This window comes from Conger conger, chromosome 15 (genome assembly GCF_963514075.1).
Source record: "Conger conger chromosome 15, fConCon1.1, whole genome shotgun sequence".
Lineage (NCBI taxonomy): Eukaryota > Metazoa > Chordata > Actinopteri > Anguilliformes > Congridae > Conger > Conger conger.
Window position 1 is genome coordinate 36,989,979 of NC_083774.1, and position 21,831 is coordinate 37,011,809.

The 21,831-nt window shown below is 40.5% G+C and overlaps 1 protein-coding gene across 1 annotated transcript in view; it reads right to left on the reverse strand.

Moving 5' to 3' along the window:
* Nucleotides 1-21,831, reverse strand: part of LOC133111121 (NLR family CARD domain-containing protein 3-like) — a 60,333-nt gene that overhangs the window by 30,624 nt on the left and 7,878 nt on the right. Inside the window, exons 4-5 of the mRNA XM_061221272.1 lie at nucleotides 15,859-17,344; nucleotides 15,505-15,819 (exon numbers count right to left, since the gene is read on the reverse strand). Of these exons, the coding sequence (XP_061077256.1) occupies nucleotides 15,505-15,819; nucleotides 15,859-17,344 (1,801 nt within the window). The remainder of the gene's footprint in view (nucleotides 1-15,504; nucleotides 15,820-15,858; nucleotides 17,345-21,831) is intronic.

Below are 21,831 nucleotides of genomic sequence, written 5' to 3' on the forward strand. Positions count from 1 at the left end.
GAATTAAGTTCCTAGGGAGTATAGATAATCAAAGGCGCATGGAAAAACTTATAATATATTCCGGTAGAGGTAGGATGGAAAAATAATATAAAATAAAGAAAAATTGTATCTGATCTCTTGCAGAATAAAACCAGGCAATGGATTGTGGAAAAAGAGTGGAAAAGTGAATCACAATTGCCAGTGACAGCCCTAAAGGAGGGGTTGGCAAACAAAACAGATACACCCAGTTATCCCATAGAATTAGGAGGGTATCGTAATCATATAGTGAATACTTTGTTTGCCTTGGGAGATAAGAAGAGGTTATTTAACACCTGCAACCCCCCACTAGATTCCTGTCTAAACTGTGAGATAACCGTGAAGTCTAGGAAGGGGGCCAGGGGCCTATACGGTTGTCTCTGCAGCCCGTGCTTTGTCTTGAACAAGACTGAATGCATCAGTATTATCAACCTAGAAAATCACAGAGAAAAATTTGAAATCTTTGAGAATACAATAACTGTATATTCAGACATTCCAAATTACCCATTGTCAGAAGGACTATTCACACCCATACCATGTATCGGCACAGTTAGATTCTATCTGTATGATAAACAAAGAGGAGATGTTGTGACAATGCACAGGAATGTATTTCCTTATATCTACCAAGACCTGGAAGGGAAAAAACAGAATATATATATAATCAAGAGAAACAAAATACCCGCTCGGCAGCTGTAAAAACACTCGAACGGGGAAAACTATGTGGGGGAGGGGTTTGTATTATCTGTATATTATTTTATCTTTAAAGACAGTCTAGGGTATACCCCTGAAGGAGAAGTACCGAACGAGGACAGGAGGTGGCGATACGAAGAGAAAGGTCTTTCTGGATCGCCAGGCTCTCCTTGATGGAAGGGATAGCTTCCTGGTCTCGAAATGCAGTTACGAGGTTGAAGGGGGTGAAGTTCCGAGGAGTGAGGGACGTTGCCCATTTCACGCTGCGAGGAGGCATGCGGGGATGCCTGGAATGCGTCTGCTTCAATATGAAGGCAACGCTCAGGAATGGACAGGGTTTTGGATACGAGGCTCCTGTAGAGGAGTGGCTTTTGGGACTATTGGTTGCATCAGTGTTTTGTTATTTTATTTTTTGTTTTTATATTAGCACACTGCACGAAACAGGCACATTACTGTTGGATAAGCTTGCTATGTGTGTGGCTTAGAAGCCACAAAAGAGGGAAATTATATAGAATATTTTCCATAGTTATTCCTAGTTATTCTATGATAATCTTATAAATCAGTATGATTATCTTATGTTATTCTATGTATCAGGATTAGCAAAGTAGACAAATTATTTTTCTCTTTAAACATCGTTTATATGATAAAAGGAGGGATTATGGAAGAAAAGTATAATATAACCTAGGATTTATATATCCAGATATGTATTCTCATGCATATAGTCAGAGGACCGCTTAAAAGAATAAATTGTTCTTGTGACAGATAACCAGAAAAAATGTAAGGGAGGGGTGAGTGCTCTCCTCAGCTTACGTCATATAGGCATATGTGCAGGAGATAGGGCAGAACACTCTCCCATTGGTAGGTGCGCTCATGGGCTTGATTGATGATAAAAACAATGAGGAGGATGACAGATGGGAGCCCAGTTAGTACTTGGTACACCCTACCGTTTGATCCCTGGATGTTAAAGCTGTATGGGTTAATTGAGAGGCACTTACGGGCTAAGATTGCCTTAGTGCGAGGGGTTGAAGGGGGTGTCGAGGACCCGGCCCTAGGCCCCCCTGATGAGAGATTGACGGGGGATGGGTTAGGAAGGAATGCATTGTTAACCCCTCGCACACGCCATCGAGGTGGTAGTAAGCACGCCCGTAAGAGGAAAAATATGTGGTTCAGAGATAATGAGCAGCCCTACTTGTCAGAAGAGGAGTCTGAAGTCGGGTTCTGACTGAGGCCATGCATAGAATGAGTTCCAGCATAACCTTGGAGGAGATTCAACATGCTGAGCGAGCAGTCGGGGAATACCCCAACCCTACAGGGGAGGAGCACAATGCCTGGCTAAAGCAAAAAGATAAGGAAAACGGAAGGGATGTCAATACCGAAAGAATATTAAGAGGCTTTAAGGGCCTTCCTGATTATAATCTGATAATTTATTGGATAGATTCAAAGGACTGACTGTAGAGGAGTTGAGGGATGATTTACACTCAGCTATTGGCTGGATGTCCTTTGTAGATCCCTTAAGGCGCCGCAGAGAGGGGCACCTGAAGAGTGTGTTGAGATGGTGGAGGGCACTAACTTCTGGCTTGTATGAAGTCAAAGTTTGGAGAGAGTCCAAGGAGAGATTATGACAGGGAGACAAATACCAGTGCTGAATAGGTTCATTAAAAAATTACATAAGAGCTAGTGTTTTTCCACTCGTATACTGAGATGGTGGAAACTCCCAACCGGAGGGGCACATGAGATAAAGTATTGGGGAAATTTCCTTTGAGGTATGAGAAAAAAGTTGCATAAGAGATAAATGTCTTTCCACTCGGTATATTGGGGACATTTCTTATCAAAAAAGGTACACTTTTATACGAGCTAAGGATATATAAGGAGTGAGCTTTTAGACGTTAAAAAAAGCAGGAAAAAAGAAGGAGAAGAAAGAAAAAAAAAGCATCTTAGAATTTTGCTTCAGAAGATATCTATGGGCTGTTGAAGAGAGAGCAACGCAAGACAGCTGTAGTCAAGCTGGAGTGGCGCGCTCCCTCTGCGCGCCACTCCAGGATCTGGATATGGAGAACAGAGTGATGTACGCGGTGCGGACTTAGCCCAAGAGTTGTGGCAACAGGACTGATGTCGAAAGAGCAACGCAGAACAACTATAATCAAGCTTGAGTGGTAATTATAATCTATATTACTTGTAGAAGTAGGAAAAGTAATACATAGAAGTAATACATTAGAAGTTTCCTTTTATTTTTATGTCTTTTATTTTTCATTAAGGTACTATATAAGGTAGAAAAATGTAGAGAAGTTTTTAGAGTTTAGATAAATATAATATTCTAGGAATAGTTTATTTTAAACGTCCAGAAGGGGGAGCTATAGGATAAGGCTAAGGCCAAAGAGGATGGGTATTTGAGGGGTGTACCTTGAATTTTAACATCATGGTGGAAAGGTAAATTAGAAAGAGCTAAAGGGGTATATGTAACTTGCATGTGATCAGCAAACTGAAAGATGATATATATCCTGTAAGCTGTATAACTCTATTATTTTGATTGATTATAATAAAGTATATCTTACTATAATCATATGTGATAAAGGTTCTTTTAGAGGAATACATTGAATACAGGACATCGTATACCAGATTTGCATCACACCCTTCACTTCAAGACTGGGCTGGAAGTTCAGTAGAACTTACCAGGGCTCCAGAACGTTCGGAGTACTTGAGTTCGTCCCCGAGACACCTCATGGTGAGGTACTGCTCGTGGGAATGTGAGGTCTGAGCTCGGCAAGGGGTCCGTGGCTCACGACAACGCTCAAGTGAAAAAAGCATGACATCTCAGGGACTAAAGTGATCTAATTAGAATTTCAAGTAAGTAATTTGTAATAGATTACTTCCCCAACACTGTATACAGGTCAAAACAGAATACCAAATGCATCATGATACCAAATGCATCTACTACGTGATGAAGCAGCTAATGTGATTTCAGGTGCATGGTGACTGGTCACAGATGACAACCAACTAGCCTCTGTAGCTACCACAAGACATCTGACAGTCCATACACAAACAATGACTTTAAGAACCTGATTCACATCCGATGAAATCATCTGTGTGCTCAGTGTTCTTAAGCCTCGTCACATAGTCCAGGTATGAAGATTCCCTTCCCCCTACCAGGTTAATAAAAGTAAGCAACAACTTATTCCTTTCTTGATTCATTACATTACATTACATTAATGGCATTTGGCAGACGCTCTTATCCAGAGCGACGTACAACAAAGTGCATACCCATAACCAGGGATAAGTGCGCTGAAAGACCCTAGAGGGAAGTACACATTCAACTGCTACCTGCACAACAAAGATAAGGACCAGGGCCTATTCAATTTATTTTAAGGAACAACCGCCAGAAATCGTAACCACAACATAAAGGACCCCGGTTCTCACGCTCCAACACTGGAAACCTGCAGGAAAGCACCATGTTGTGACCACGTGGACAGGCTGTTAAGTTTAGTATAGTCTTAACGGAGATCGTTGAAAATCTTTGCCTTTATTACAGATAATTAAAGCGAATTATGTATGCTGTCAACTTGTTCTAGTTGGTTGGTTAGTTGAATCAACCTATATTTTGGGCTTTGTTTTGTTTGTGGCAGTTACACGGCATGACAGCTGTAGCCAGCAAGTAACACATTGAATATCTAAATATTCACAGTGTAATCTAAACCAGCGCTTTGCTTAGAGTGACTTCTGCAAGTATGCTCATTTATTACCACTGAGTCATAGATTCAGATATTGTCAACAGTCCATATAATGGAACCCATTTCTTTTGTCCAATTTTTGTATCGTCTACTCAGACCTACCTCCTAGCTATTTAGGCTTCCTAAACAAGCTGAACTTTAATGATTCTAGTGCAGGAGTCCTCTTTACAATGTCGAGAAATTCATAGCCAAGTACATGCCAATTTTTATATACGGTTTTTTATACGTTTCCATTTTTCTGTTTACACCCTTAGCAGGTCGATAATAGGTGTGCAGCTGCTTTTTGGGCATGTAAAGTAAACATGGTGCAACACAGTAAAAGGGTTATAGCACAGCTTTCATGGTTTGCATGAGTAGGGACCAAAAAAAACAGGTAATGTCAATTTCACACCGCTAACATGCCAGGTACATGATAAAGTCTCTCCTATTCTGTCTTGTTAAGACACTGTTTGAATAGCAGCCAGGTTGATAATGTTATAAATGCCACCCAGTTAACTGCTTTTATTTTGTTGGCTACAGTCAGCTTCATCCGGGTTAACTCAGCAGTTATTAGACTTCATGAAATTGATCTTTGTATGAATGGAAATATATATATATATATTTTAGTTAAAACATTTTCTATGGACGGATGAGTTTTAAAGAAGACAAGAACAACGGACTGAGGCAGATGTAAGTTCATGTTAGCACATTATCTTTTAGGAGCGCTTATTAGAATTATGCATAGCTAGCTATCATCAAGCCACTTGCCTAGCTTATAGAAGCAGATCTATTAGCCTACCTCTTGAGTTTAGATAAATAGGGTGTCACGAACACAATATCAGAACCAAGTGCTGATAGAAAATCCTTATTAAGAAGGTCAGACGGCCTTGTATTTGTTTGTAAATGTATGGTGCAGGGTGGAGCTGGTCCAGACTGCAATTTAAGGCCCGTATTAGCCTACAATGTATTCAGAACAGAAACGTGGATGTTGTTAACATTAGCTCATCAGTATGAACAGGTTTGGTTTTCAGATCTGGTTTATTGTTTCCATTACAGTTATTGCATTTCTGATCCCCTGTGATGTCTGTGTCTGAATGTTTCTTGGCCCGAGTCACTTCCCTGTCTGTGTGCCTCACTATTCGGGTGGTTTAGGTAGTTTCCAGGTTTTCAACGTTTCTTCCAGCCTCAAATTCCTTACTTCTGGCTTCTCTTGCTAGTTAATGTTGTAAAGCACGATTCTTACTAACAACTACTAATTTAGATATTGTACAGTATTAATCATATTAATACACTTACTGTCTGTCTAACTAACAAACTAACAGTCAGTTAAATTGGGTAGTTTAGATTTAATCATGTAACTAACTCACATTATCTCCTAGTTTCCATGCTGTTCTATAACTCCGCCTTCCTATGCTATCCCTGATTACTTGCTTAGTTTCAGCAAAATGTTCGCACATGTTTCTTACTATCACGACATCTCCAACTCTCTGCAATTACAATAATATTATTGTATTATTGTATTACAGATTTATTATTGTATTGTTTTTGATTATTTGCTTCGTTTTTTCGACTGTGATTTTTGCCTCAGCCCTTTTGTACCTTTGTTTTTCTGACTCCCTGGATTTTGACCGTTGCTTGTTTTATTAAACTATTTTGCTTTCTGTTTTTGGCATTGTCTGTTGATCTCTCTGAACTTGGACTGAATGAACAATGTTTTTGGATAATCCCTGCTTTTGGGTCCTCAGTACCATACATAACACAGGGTGCACCTGGCTACATATTTATTAGGCTACGTGTTTATTAGGATGAACGTTGGACTTAGACATGGAAACACTGAAATTCTAATTTGTTGAATAAACATATTTTTGGCAAAGTTATTTATATTTAGAATGTGACCCATTCATTGCACACTAGTTAGATTACACATTTATTTATATTTATAAGACGGCACACTTCCACTGCAAAGACGGCACATAAATAAAATCTGAGACGTTATAAATCAAACCTTACAACTGGTTCATTTAGATTTTAAGACTGCTTTTGAAACAGGATATCCATATTTACTTTGAGAATTATAACAGCTGCTGATGTTGCCTTTTGATTGCATCACAAAATGCTCGATCGCTGATGCCATTAATGGAATGTAAAACTGTGGTCAAAGTTTTGCAGAGTTGCCCAGAACCAGAAGTATCCCAGAAGTGATCCAATAGTAATCATTTGAAATTGCACCATTTTCAGTCATCTAAAATATTACTTTCCAACTTATTTTCACTCATATAATTTGTAATCAGTGCCAGAGTAATCTACCCAACACTGCTTACCTTTGTGTAAGTGTGGTTCTAGTTCTGGGGTGAAAATCCCCATGTAATGTAGTCAAGCACAAAAGTCAAGTCCAAAACCTTTACTAATTGTCTGCTGGGTCACAGGTGCATAGACCAAGTGTCATCAAGATGTCTGGTGACCAAGTGTGTAATACTATTGATAGCCTCACCCCTGTTCATAAACAAATCAAAAGGGTCCTAGTAAAGATTTTACCTCCTCTTTAAATAGGGACACCATAACCCTCTCCAAGCACTTTATAAGGTTAGTGCCACAGACCTAAAGCAATTGTTCACTGTGGGACATGTTTTTTTAGGTACAGGAATAAGTGTTTTTTCCACAGGGTGGGGATGGTGTGATTCAGGTGACTTTAGAAATATCAGGCACCATTCCTATGTTAACGTCCTAAAAAAAAAAGTGCAGTTGTTATCTGGCCCTTTGGCTTTCTAAAAAGTGACTGAAACTTATGAGGCTATATGCCAACTGCACCTCTTTACACTCAGCAGAAGAGTCCTATTCTGTAGGTGGGAAAGATGTGTACTGTGAGCAGAGGTGGGAAATCTACCCTGTTACATTTACTTAAGTTAGTTTTTTAATAAATTGTACGTTCTGAGAATCGATACTTTTTGCTTTTACTCAAATATATTTGAAAAGGAAACTTTTACTCTGTTACATTTGGCAACTTTTCTTGTGGGTTTTTTTTTGTGGTTTTTTTCACACAGCACTACTCACTCCAGGCTCTGTAGATTACAGAGTCTTATTGCTGGCTGCAAAGAAGAGTTAATATATTTAAGCAATGACTCATTGCATTGGCTCAGTCTGCAAAAAAGAGTGAATCCAGCATAGTATAATTATATAACCTGTATAGTACAGCCCATAATGAAGTTCCAAACAGTTAATTTTGGTAAGCCTACTGTTTGGACTATGTCGCTGACAGTTTTCTTTCTCATTTCTCAGCCTCATAATTCAAAAAAATATATTTTGTATTTTTTATTTCAGGCTGCAAAGAAGAGTTAATATACTTAAGTAATAACTCAAGACAGGAAGTGTATTTTGTGATTTTATCACAGCAGTCACCTCCCAAAGTACAAAATAGACTACTCACGCTAGTTTCTGTAGATTACAGTTTGGACTTGTCAGGCCAGCGCAGAGCCGCTCCACTGCTGAAATGCTCAGCTTATTGAAGCTGAGGTCCAGATCTCTCAGGGGTGAGTTTGATGACTGGAGAGCTGAGGCCACAATATCACAGGACGTCTCTGTGAGGTTGCACTTCCTCAGTCTGCAAAAAAAGAGTGAATACAGCATAGTACAATAATATTATCTGTATAGTACAGCCCATAATGAACTTCCAGACAGTTTATTTTGGTAAGCCTAATGGTTGGACTATGTCGTTGACAGTTTTTTAATGATTTCTCCAGCCTCATAATTTAAAATATATATATATATTTTTTTTGTTCCATTATAGTGAGTGTGGTTATATTGCATTGGCACTTCCATTCAATATAGCACATTTTGAACCTCAATATCTAGCCCGTTTCAAAATCTCTCAATGCCATTTTGCAGGTCTACTACAATCACTGATTACTTGCTTGGATTCTGCGAAGTGTTCGCACCTGCCCCTCACTATCACTACGTTCCTTAACTCTGTGCAATTGTCCACTCCCTAATCCGGAGCCGTATGTTTTACATGTGGGTCTATGTGCATCCAGTCCGTGTTTTCGTTTAAACCCCAGTCTCCGCAGTGTTCCTTGTCAGAATGTTGACATTATTCAGAGCCGAGTTACCAGTACAACTGTTTATTGAGATTCTCTTCAAAAACCTTTGATTTGATTTCTGGAACAACACCCTTTGCCCTTGATTTCAAGTTTTTGCCTTACCCTTTTGTTATTTGGTTTTTGACGTTTTCCTTCTGCCGTCGTCAACTTTGTTTTTGCCTAGTCCTTTGTACCTAAACTTTTGATTTCACAGATTTTTATTGATTATTCTTTTGCATCTCGATTGTTGATCTCTGATTTGCATCTCGATTGTTGATCTCTGATTACCTGGCTTGATATTGGCCATTTTTTCCCTGCTATGACTATGTCGCTGACAGTTTTTTTACAATGATTTCTCAACCTCATTATTAAAAAATATATTTTATTGTTCCATTATAGTGAGTGTGGTTACAGTGTCACTGTTCAATATAGCACATTTTGAACCTCAATATCTATCCTGTTTCAAAATCTATCTCAATAGGTCTACTAAAATGGCAATGGGCTCGTCAGCTGCTGATTTTGGCCATCATATGTGCGCCATTCCTGTGTTGTGGAAAAAACAGACTTTTTTTTTTGCACAAAAATGACTCAATTTAAATCCAATAGATACCAAAACAAGACCACTCTTTCTGTGGAAAATTCGGATTTTTTTTTTAATTCCATGAATGTACATTTTATAAAATTGATTTAATTTGAATTATTTAATTTCACAATTTTCCATAGACTTAACATGGCGGAACACAATGTTATCTTAAATGTGGCTAATTGAATGTTCTAAATGGGTGGGGGGGGGGGGGGGTTATAAAGCTTATGTTCAGAAATGGTATCGCATGCAGGTTGTCACTAGAGATGGCACAGACAGGCGAACAGCAGCCATTCTTATGTGCCTGTCCAAAGTGGAAAGCAAGCACTCAAAAGGTGGTCAAATACAGTAAAGCAAGGGCGGCCAAAAAGAGACCAGCTTGGTCGGTGTACATAAACAGAAAATCGGTACTATTGAAGAGTTTACTAGGCTAGTCATAAACACTAACAAAGTGAGTTCCTAGGCTAGCCAGCTCGCACTAGCTACATGGAAAAATGGCAGTTAAAGCTAGTTAACTAGCAACTAGCCTATCGTTATGCTTTTAAAAGTGGTTATGCCTTGCTAGCTAGCTAGCTAACCAACTGGCTGATATGGAATATTGCTCATTACGCATGAGATAACATGCAATCTCGCAAGCAAGATGGAACTTAATATGCAAATACCATGTTGTTGGCATACAGTTGGTGTCTCCTTAAGATTTCACTGCAGAAATGCATTGCAGATAGGGATGCATGCAGAAGCAGGCTTGCAAGACTAGCACCACTCCCCCTAAAGGTTGTATGTTCTCCCTGTCTGCTCTTGAGACCCAAGCCATGGAGAACTACATAAACGAGTCCCTGGCTGCCAGTCTGATCCGTCCCTCCTCTTCTCTAGCCGGGGCTGGCTTCTTATTCGTGGAGAAGAAGGACAAGTCCCTCTGCCCCCACATCAACTACCGTGGACTGAACAATATCACCGTCAAGAACCGTTACCCAAGTTCGTGTTTGTTTACCTAGATGACATTCTCATCTTCTCTGCCTCTCTGGAGGAACACATCAGTCACGTCTGCCAAGTCCTCCATCATCTCCTGGAGAACCGGCTATTCGTCAAAGCCGAGAAGTGCGAGTTCCACCGCTCCACCGTCCAGTTCCTTGGCTTTGTTGTCTCCAGGGGCAGATGGAAATGAACCCTGAAAAGAATCCCCCCCCCCCCCCCCGGGGGCTGAAGAAGCGATTCTCCTCGGCTCCTGTCCTGACTATGCTTGACCCAGAGAAGCAGTTCACTCTCGAGGTGGACGGCTCCAATGCGGGGTCCATCCCTGTGCCTACAAGGTACATCCCTGTGTCTTCCTCTCACTGTCTCTCACCAAGATAAATTACAGCATTGGCGACCCTGAGCCTCTGGTGCCGAAGCTGGCATTTGAAGAGTGGCCCCACCTGCTGGAAGGAACTACCATCCTGTTCATTGTCTAGCCTGACTACTGCAACCTGGAGTATCTGAGGTCGGCCCAAAATCATAACCCCTGCCAGGCCCGGTGGTCCCTGTTTTTTAACAGATTCCACTTTCACCTCACCTACCAGCCTGTTTCCAAGAACGTTAAAGCTGACGAAAGTCCTTAGTGTTTTCGTTGAAGAAGCTGACTAGCCTACACAAGAGAAGCAGTCACTCTTAACTGGGTGCGGTTTCTTTTCTACAACATCATCAGCCTGGTTGCTATTCAAGCTGTATTAGCAAGTCAGAGAGTAGGGGACACTTGATCATGGACCTGGTATGTGACCTGAGTGAAATTTACCTGGTGTGTTTGTTCGGTCCCTGATCATGCAAACCACGAAAGCTGTGCGTTCTCTGCAGAGGCGGCACTACAGGACAGGCAAAGCAGGCAATTGCCTGGAGCCATAAACTTTGGAGGGCCCCCAGGAAGGCTGATCACAATAGTCCTATGGCAATGACAATCTAAACATCTGATGGGCAGGCAGTGCAGTGTGTACACCACTAGAAGGGAAGCTTTGAGGGGGCGCCGAAGGATGACCACATTAGTCCTATTACAATGACAATCCAAAATGGGAACCCCATTAAAATATCAAGTGTAGTGTGTAGCCAACTCTGGAAACTCCCCTAGATGGGGCCCCATGTATTCTGTTTGAATAAAGGTTGAAAATGAAAAGGATTTATCCTAGTGGTTCTGAAACGAAAAATCAACAAAACTAGGAAAAGAGGAACCAGGACCGTGGTAATTAGTTAACTTAGGCTACTCAACTAAGCAAGCTATCTAACCAGCTAGTACCTGGTCGGTACTGTGTACTGTGGCCCGCTTGTAATTAAAATGATTGGCTCAGACTTCCTTTGGCTTGGGGCAAGTGTGAGGCAGAGGATGGTGGTCTCCCCGTTTTATATGTGGAACTTTCTCTTGGCACTGCAGCATGTCGTTTTGATGTGACATGCTGTTTCCAAGGCTTTTTGCGAGGCGTTTCTTTGTGTCACTTAATTTGAAATGCAGGGTTTTCGTTCTCACCATAGTTTAGTGTCAATATAATCATTCTCCTCCACCTTCACCAGCTTAGGCTCCGGACAGACAGTAGGCCTTGATGAATGTGGGGGTGCCGGAGAGCTGTAGCTGGTTGAGCTGATGGCTCATCACTTTGAGATCCTGCTCAGTCTTGGTCATCACCTTCCGTTGGCCTTCATCATGATCTCTCTGTAGGTCCAAGAAGGACCGCAATATCCGGGAGAACTTTACCAATGCCGTTTTGCCATTTACCTGCCATTGCATTCGCTGGTATATTTATCGATTGCAAAACTATTGCATTCTCCCAACCCAGGCGACTGCGTTTACCAGACTTTTATTGTTATGTGGCGGCCGTGATTCTGCCTCACATGTAACCAAACACAAAAAATAACAATTCCACAATCAGTATATACATTAAATTTTCCATTTTACACTGTAGTTGGGAGATTAACAGGTTCACAGGTGAGATGTGTCGAGGACCCGGCCCTAGGCCCCCCTGATGAGAGATTGACGGGGGATGGGTTAGAAAGGAATGCATTGTTAACCCCTCGCACACGCCATCGAGGTGGTAGTAAGAACACACGTAAGAGGAAAAATATGTGGTTCAGAGATAATGAGCAGCCATACTTGTCAGTAGAGGAGTCTGAAGTCGGGGGACTTAGATTTAGGGTTTTAAGGAGCAAGGTTAAAGTTCTGACTGAGAATACCCCAACTCTACAGGGGAGGGGCACAATGCCTGGCTAAAGAGAAAAAAAATAAGGAAAACGGAAGGGATGTCAATACCGAAAGAATATTAAGAGGCTTCAAGGGCCTTCCTGATTATAGCACAAATAATTTATCGGATAGATTCAAAGGACTAACAATGGAGGAGTTAAATGATGAATTACACTCAGCTATTAGCTGGATGTCCTTTGTAGATCCCTTAAGGCGCCGCGGAGAGGGGCACCTGAAGAGTGTGTTGAGATGGTGGAGGGCACTAACTTCTGGCTTGTATGAAGTCAAAGTTTGGAGAGAGTCCAAGGAGAGATTATGACAGGGAAACAAATACCAGTGATGAATAGGTTCCTTAAAAAAAATACAAAAAAGCTAGTGTTTTTCCACTCGTATATTAAGATGGTGGAAATTCCCAACCGGAGGGGCACATGAGATAAAGTATTGGGGAAATTTCTTTTGAGGTATGAGAAAATGACAGTGGGAAAAACAGAAGTGATGAATATGGTCACTAAAAAACAAGTTACATCAGAGATAAATGTCTTCCCGCTTGAAATATTGGGGACATTTCTTATCAAAAAGGTACACTTTTGTATGCAAAAAAGATATATAAGGAATAAGCTTTTAGACCTTAGGATGGCATCTTAGAATTTTGCTTCAGAAGATATCTATGGGCTGTTGAAGAGAGAGCAACGCAAGACAGCTGTAGTCAAGCTGGAGTGGCGCGCTCCCTCTGTGCGCCACTCCAGGATCTGGATATGGAGAACAGAGTGATGTACGCGGTGCGGACTCAGCCCAAGAGTTGTGGCAGCAGGACTGATGTCGAAGAGGTGTTCATGCGCATCCCTCATCATACAGAAATGCTGGTGAAAGAGTTAAAGGGCTTTTACGACATGCTTGGAGCCGTGAACTGCACCTGGAGGCCAACAGACGGGACGCGGGGTTCCTCCACGCTACAGAACACCTTCCTGCTGGACCCACGCAAGAACCTGAAGCCTCCCCCCCTAACCTCAGTGTCAGTGAGGAGAGGCATATGCTGCGGCTGCACTGAAAAACCCCCAACGTGTTCGAAGACATACCAGTGCACATCCCAGGATGGATCAAATCCCGCAGAAAACAAGATGACTATATTTAGGGCATGGGTGGTAATTATAACCTATATTACTTATAAAAGTAGGAAAAGTAGTACATAGAAGCTCAACGTTATAAGTTTCCTTTCATTTTTATGTCTTATTTTTTAGTAAGATACTATATACGATATAAATAAGTAGTAGACTTTAGGGGTGTTCGTACCCATTTTATTAATGGAAGTTCAGTAGCTTTTATCTCCGTGAAGGGGGAGCCATAAGATAAGGCTAAGGCCAAAGAGGATGGGTATTTGAGGGGTGTACCTTCATTTTTAAACATCATGGTGGAAAGGTAAATTAGAAAGAGCTAAAGTGGTATATGTAACTTGCATGTGATCAGCAAACTGAAAGATGATATTTACACTGTAATCTGTATAACTCTATTCTTTTGATTGATTATAATATAGTATATCTTACTATAATCATATGTGATAAAGATTCTTTAGAGGAATACATTGAATACAGGACATCGAATACCAGATTTGCATCACACCCTTCACTTCGAGACTGGGCTGGAAGTTCAGTAGAACTTACCAGGGCTCCAGGACGTTCGGAGTACTTGAGTTCGTCCCCGAGACACCTCATTGTGAGGTACTGCTCGTGGGAACGTGAGGTCTGAGCTCGGCAAGGGGTCCGTGGCTCACGACAGATGGAAAATGTGCGCACTTCCGGATTCCTGCATTTCCCCTGTCCCACAGTCAATGGCAGCATGGCTACATCATGACAGACACATTTTAATGTTTATAATGCTTGGTTTACCCTTAAATCTTTATCCGTTTAATCTTAACATTAATGAAAAACGAAAACTGTCAATATAAAACAATATGTGTACATGCGTGAACAATTTTACAAGGAACACTTTTGGCTGAACCGGCCAATTCGTATCAGCACCACTATCCATGTTTCCATCAAATTTATTTTTTATTATTATTACTAATAATAGCCAATGAGGGAGTTTCTAAAAATGAAAACAAATGAGAGCTGTGTAGGCTACTGTGTTTGTGTGTGTGCGTGTATATGTGTGACTGTATGCAAGGCCCAAGCTGAGGTAGGCTAGCATTCAGCTTGTGCATTTATTTTTTACAGCTTGAGATAATACTCTTGTAGGATATACGTGACATGACAAAACAGTGTTGAAGGAAGTGTATTGATGTGCATTATGTTTTAATTAATTTAAATTAATTTATAAAAAAGAAGCAATGGAGAAAGCACAAAACTTGAAAATAAAATGTTATCCAGAAAAAATAAATAATGCAAATTGATTGTGGTTGTCTCAAATACTTGCGATCACGTGATCATACAACAATCGTGACTGCCCTAACCTGATGCTGGTGAAATTAGCAATTCCACTTGTGCCCAGGCAAGTTTGCATTTGCGTTGTCAACAAAATAGGGTCGCTTGCCTTAATATTGTACCTTAATACAACCTTAAAATTTTTACTGAGTTGTATATTTTGATATATCAGACTAATCAACAAATTCATTAATTGTTTTTGACAATTGGTAAGTTTCAAATTAAAATCGAATGAAGTTAACGGGGGCCCGTGGTGGCACAACAGGCTAAGATGCAGCGGACTTGCGGTTGCAGTTCACTGCCAAAAGCCAAGTGTGGCCGGCTCACATGGAGCAGCATAATTGGCTCGCTGCTCCAGAGGGAGGGACTTGGCAGGGTTAGTAGATCGCCGCACAACAAAAAGCACCTTGGGCGCCTTTGAATCACAGAGGCATGAGATGAGACGGTTTGAAGAAAGCGTGTCACTCTTCTTTGGGCCGCCAAGGGACAGGGTGTGGGTGGTGTATCTAATACTAGCTCTAATTGAATCAGATGGGGTACAATTGGCTACCAAATTGGGAGAAAAAAATATATATATATATATATTTATATATAATAAATAAATAAAGTGATAAGTAAATAAGGAGTTATTGCATTTGATGCTGCTTATGTTCTGGATTCAGAACATTAAATGAGGGCACCAGCTTGATTAAAAAATATATATACAGTATACGTTTATAAATGTTTCTTGCTCAACATTTTTATTTAATTTTATTGTGATTAGATATTGATAATGTGAAAATACGCTGTTAATCACCTACATAATTCATGACAGAATACTCACATGGCCTTCCTGCAGTTCCTGAGCACTGGGATCAGCCTCTGACGACCTGCTTCTGATGTGTGGTAGGTCTTCAAGTTAAACTCATCCAGGGTCTCCTCTGACATTAGTAACACAAAGGCTAGAGCTGAAGCTTGGTGTAGTTCCAGCTGTTTACCAGAAAGTTTTCCCGATCTCAGGGAATTCTGGATTTCCTCCACAAGAGAGTTGTCGTTCAGTTCATTCAGACAGTGGAACAGATTGATAATCCTCTCTGCTGAAGATTCCTTTCTGATCTTCTGCTTAATGTACTGGACTGTTTTCTGAGTGCTCTCTGATCTGCTTTCTGTCGGTGTCCATAGTCTTTGAAAGAAAGACTTCTCCTTGTGTCTGCTTCCTGTCTGTGTCAGTTGTTCTCCAAGGAGACTTTGAACTGTGTCCAGAGAGAAGCCAAGAAGGAATCGGAGGAAAAGGTCTAAGTGTCCATTTGTACTGTCTAAGGCCTGATCCACTGCCCTTCTGTGCAACTCAGACAGCTGCACTTGGCCAATGCGAAATTGAACTCTGAGTACATTTCTGTTCTCATTTACACATGAATGAAATACAAACAAGGCAGCCAGATACTCCTGAATGGTCAGATGCACAAAGCAGTAGACATTCTCCCGATGTAACCCACCCTGAAGTTTAAAGATCCCTGTACATACACCAGAGTACACTGAAGCTTCGCTGACATCAATGCCACTCCTTCTCAGGTCCTTCTCATAGAATATCAGATTGCCCTTTTTCAGCTGTAGAAAGGCCAGCTTCCCCAGTTTCAGGATGATTTCTGTATCTGACTCTGACAATTTCTCTGGGTTTGGCTCATTGGAGCCATGATATTTCTCATGCTTCATACAGGTCTGTATGAGCAGGAAGTGCGTGTACATTTCAGTCAGAGTTTTGGGCACATCTCCACTCTCAGTTTTATCCAACATTGTCGCCAGAACAGTCGCAGAAATGCAGCAGAAGACAGGTATGTGGCACATGATGTAGAGACTCCTGGATGACTTCAAGTGTGAGATAATTCTGCTGGCCTGGTTCTGATCGCTGACTCTCTTCCTGAAGTACTCCTCCTTCTGTGGGTCATTGAACCCATGTACCTCTGTCACTCGGTGGATGTACTTCTGTGGAATCTGACTGACTGCTGCTGGTCGGGAGGTGATCCAGACGAGAGCAGAGGAAAGCAATTCCCCCTCAATAAGATTTGTCAGTAGCTTCTGCACCGAGGCTGGTTTTTCTACATCACGCCAAATTCCACTATTGAACTTTAGAGGAAGTCGACACTCATCTAGACCATCAAAAATGAACAAAACCTTTACCTTACGATCAATGATTTTGATCTCTTCTGGGGAAAGATTATTCAGGAAAGTAAGTTCTGGAAAGTAATCCTGGAGAAGTTCCACCAGACTAAATTCTCTCTCCTTCAAATTAAGATCACGGAAAGGAAGAGGGAAGATAAAATCAATGTCCCCATTGGCTTTTCCTTCTGCCCAGTCCAGAATGAACTTGTGAACAGAGACAGTTTTCCCAATGCCAGCGATGCCCATTGTAAGCACAGTTCTGATGCGTTTCTCTTGGCCAGGTAAAGGCTTAAAAATGTTATTGGAGAGGATTGGAGTCTCCTGGGTGGTTTGTCGCTTGGATGCTGTCTCAATCTGTGCAAGCTCGTGCTCATTATTGACCCCCACACTTCCCCCCTCTGTGATGTAGAGTTCTGTATAGATCTTATTGAGGAGGGTCTGTTCTGCTGAACTTTGACATATGTTGTCACAAAGATTCTTCAGATGGTCTTTCAGGTTATGTTGGTCTTTTATGATGGATTCTCCTGAGAAGAGGAAAATCAATGTTAAACCTTTCATTAATCAATCAGTAAAACAAGTTTGATTAAGCACATTTCCTACAACAGGTGCAATTAAATGTGCTGTACATAAACAGACAGAAACACACAGGGTGATTGAAAGACACAAATAAAAAACATCTTCCTTGTCACGTTTCATGTTTGTCACGTCATGTTTCATGTTTAGTTATTGTCTTAGTTACGTTATTGTCATGTCACGTATTATGTTAGTCTAGTCTCCTTAATTACACCTTAATTGTTTCAATTTCCCTTGTCTTCTTACTAATAACTTTAGATCAGGATTTTGTCATACTAACATTCTAAACATGTGTTCATGTTACCATACGTTTCTTGTGCATGTCAGCCCCGCTGACAGCTTTCCTGACTTTTTGCATGGTGTACCGATTATGAGACTACCTTCTCCCTCGGTACTGCACTTTGGTTTTGGCTAGATTTTAGGTGTACGAACATTGCTTGTTTTTTGACTACGCTCTCTGGATATTCCCTGAATAAATCCCTGACGGGACTTTATTACACCCCTGTTTCTGAGTCGTGCATTTTGGGTCCAACCCCCCATGCACCCCTCTCATTCCTTGTCCTAAGGACAGAAACAAAATCAAGATATACATTTGGGCAAATAGCAGCAGGAGAAAAGTGGCACAACAACAAACACAGCAGAGAAACAAGCTTGGATAAATAAAATAGTTGAAAAAAAAATACAAATGCATAAAAGCAGAAGTAGTACAAAATAAATTCAGGATCAGGCTTGATACAGTGCTAGATACTATTTAGCTTTTAGGCAAACTAAGCAATAGGTACACATTAGTGGTAGGATAAGGTGAGGTTTGCTTGGCTGATTGACCTGTTCTCACCATTATGACAAGTTATGTTATGTTAAAATTGATTCTGAAACTGACTGGTAACCAGTGCAGGAAATACCAGAGGGCAATTTACACCTATTTTGTACTCATCCTCTAAAACTGTCTATATCTCCAAAACTATTTACTGAAAACACATGGATAAAGACGTTAGTTAAAGAAGAGGCCTGTACCATTCAGAAATTTGAGACAGAAAAATGTATGTCAGAGCAGGTACATACAGTGTACATGCAAGTTTAAAGATTAAAAATGACTCAAATATAAATTAAATAACATACCCTTTATTGAACCCTGTGGGTTAATTTGGCCTCAGCATTTGCCCCATCCTAGTTATTAGGAGCAGTGGGCAGCCACAGTGCAGCGCCCAGGGAGCAATGTGGCGTTAAGGGCCTTGCTTAAAGGCCCAACGGCTGTGCGGATCATTTTATTGTGGCTCGACCAGGATTCAAACCACTGACGTTGTGGCTCCCAGTCATGTACCTTAACCACTATGCTACAAGCCACCCCTTGTAATGCCTTGTTATTTGTGTACAAACTATGGTAAATATATCGACAGGCACTCAAATACCACAAGTTTGTCCAAAACTGCACCCAGATGTCCTCAAGTGTCCCTAAATCTCCCCAAATACAAAACATCAGCATATATTTTTGTTCAGAGACATTAATGATCAGAAAAGCTTGTTTTATGTTAAAACTGATTTTTTGATATAAAATGTAAAGAAACCTTCAGGTGTGTTTTATTCACATATAAGGTCTCCAAAAAGGATTACTCAACCTAATTTCCAACAAATCTGCATCACATTTGAATTGGCACTTTATTTCAAAATGAGGTTAACCAGAGCCCCGTTAGCCCAGTTAGCCAGTACAATTACAGGTTTATCTGTAGCATGCTCAAATCCTGTAATTACGCACACACTGTATATGCTATCACCTGAATATGACACATTATACCTTGTTGGAAAGGGTAGGAAACCTTGTACAAGAACCTTGTACAAGAAGCTTACCACGTTTTGCATTAGTTTGGTACTGAAATTACCTATTAATGCATTTACGCAACAGTAAGAAGTAGTTCAAGGCAGCATTAGCTTTGGTATAGCCCTGGCAAAGATATAGTTCTCTCGAACATGGCTGAACAGATTATGAAATAATAAACTTCAAGGTTAGTCTGAAAACAGTCGTAGATTCATAACCACGTGGGATATTTGTAGGGAATGATCCACAATGAGGTGATTACTACATGGTTTGAAATCTGCGTATTGACCACCTATACCATGGTCTTTTACCAGAGATGAAAACCTAAGCAGGGGTTGTGCAGAGGTAAAGTCTTCACATTCTCCTCATTAGGTTCAAGGTGGAAGTTGGCTGAATGAAGATGAAGGAAATAATCTTGAATCCCATTTGTTCATTGACCAAGGTGCCCTGGGAAGTATGTTCACCTATGCAGAGGCTTCAGTAATTCCCCGGACAAAGACAGACAAACCCGTCTATGGTTTCATATCTTCTCCTCCTTCTTACTAACGAACCAATAAACCACAGTGACACCCTTCCGCATATGCCTTCTTATGGCAATTAGACAGGCAAAATTCCGACTACATACTCAGTCCCTGCCACATATACTAGGGGGGCACTCGTAGACCGCTTATGATTAGGTTGTTTGTAAACTTGTGCAAACCTCTGAATGGCCATGTCCTATTGTTCACTTTCCCAGCTTCCCCTGGGTCATTATGCTAGCTAGAAGATTTTTTTTATCTTGTAATATTCCAGGTTTTAAACGCGTCTTAAATTGGTTTAATATTCCCAACTTCTTATTCTTAATTCCCGGTCCACCTTAAATCTTTTACTGCTCTCAACTGCCTGTTCGCAATTTAGCAGCAAAATCTTTCACAGCAAAGCTGAAATCGTCTTGGACCACACATTACAGAAACATCATGCAATTTAGCCAAAATAGCCAACTTATCTATATTGTACTGGTGATGGGCAAAAAGGAAAAGATTATAGCTAACTGACCGCTGTCCGTTTACAAACAACCATTTCTGGACCTCACATAGCTAGTAACATAAGCTCTTGAATGTTTTGGTAGATTGCTAATCTCAATGTAACATTACTGTAATTCATAAAACTATTCACTGTTATAGCAGATGGCATTTCACAATTTTTAAATGTGAATAGTTTTACAGGCATGAGAAACAAAAATAATTCAAAAATTCAAAAATAATAAAAAATTGTAAGAACATTTCACTCGTATAACACTGCTTGCCTTTGGTCCAACTGCAGGCAGCGTATTAATTTAGAACAGTAATTAGGCTTGACCTGGACTACATACCAATCATTGAAGGATTATACAAATGTAATCACCCCGAGCATCCAGAATCAAGTATTCACCCAGACCATGGTTCCATAAATATATCTGTAACTAATGATTTGCAAAACAAACTTCCATTCCAAACCAGAATTAGATATATGTTGGATGGCTCAGGAATAAAAGTGAGCAAAAAAAAAGAAAGGGTTTATTCATGCAACTCCTGGATTGCATAGTTTTGTTCTTATATTGGTCGTGAGCATGGCTTGTTTTGCAAATAGGAGGCTGATAAGCATCAAAACTGCTGTTCTCGCTAGTGGAGATAATAATCTGGCATCAGCGCCTTGTGAGTTTATTACAGTTTTTTGTATGAAATAAATATGAATGCAATAATTTCAGATGTTGACGACTCAGCCACAAGGAGGCAAAATGGATAGGATCCACTTTCTATATCTGGTCTTTGTCACTACGCGTGCTGCTGCATTCTGTACATACTGTAACTGACTAATTGTTTAGTCTTTTTCTGTAGACAGGACAGCATTGCAATAATCAAGCCTCCTGGTAATAAATGCATGCATCCATTCATGGTTGTTGCATCTGAGCACAATAAGAATATTAAATTCTTTAATGACAGTGAAGTCTGTAAGCATTTGGACAGTGGTACAATTTCTGTTCTGGCTCTCTACTCTATATTTGAAATAAAACAATGAATATGAGGTTAAATTAAGACTGTCTTCCTTAGTTTGAGAGTATTTACATCCATATCAGGTGATCCGTGTATGAATTACATCTTGTTTTATGCATAGTCCCCCCATTTTAAGAGACCAAAAGTAATTGGACTGTTGGCTTCTCGGCTATCTCTGATTAGTCAGGTGTATTTAATTGCCTCCTTAGTGCAGTTAAGAAAGCTCGCAGTATCTAGTGTTGATTCTACACTTTTGATTGGCATTGGAGTCTATTATTGGTGTTAGTCAACATGAGGACCGAAGTTGTGTTGAACAAAGTTGAGTAAGTCATTATCATTCTGATAAATGAGAAAAAAAACAGCCAGACACATAGGCCAAACAATAGGCTTACCGATAAAAACTGTTTGTCACATCATTAAGAACAATAATAAAAAAACTGCAAGTGAAACAGGCCAAACAGTAGGCTTACTGACACAAACGGTTTTTAACATCATTAAGAAGGAAAAAAACTGGTGTATGTTTGGGGTCACTGCCTTGCACCAGCCACCATGACCATGAGTTTGGAAGCATTTGAACACGAAACAAAAACAAAAACAGAGGATTTTCCAAAAT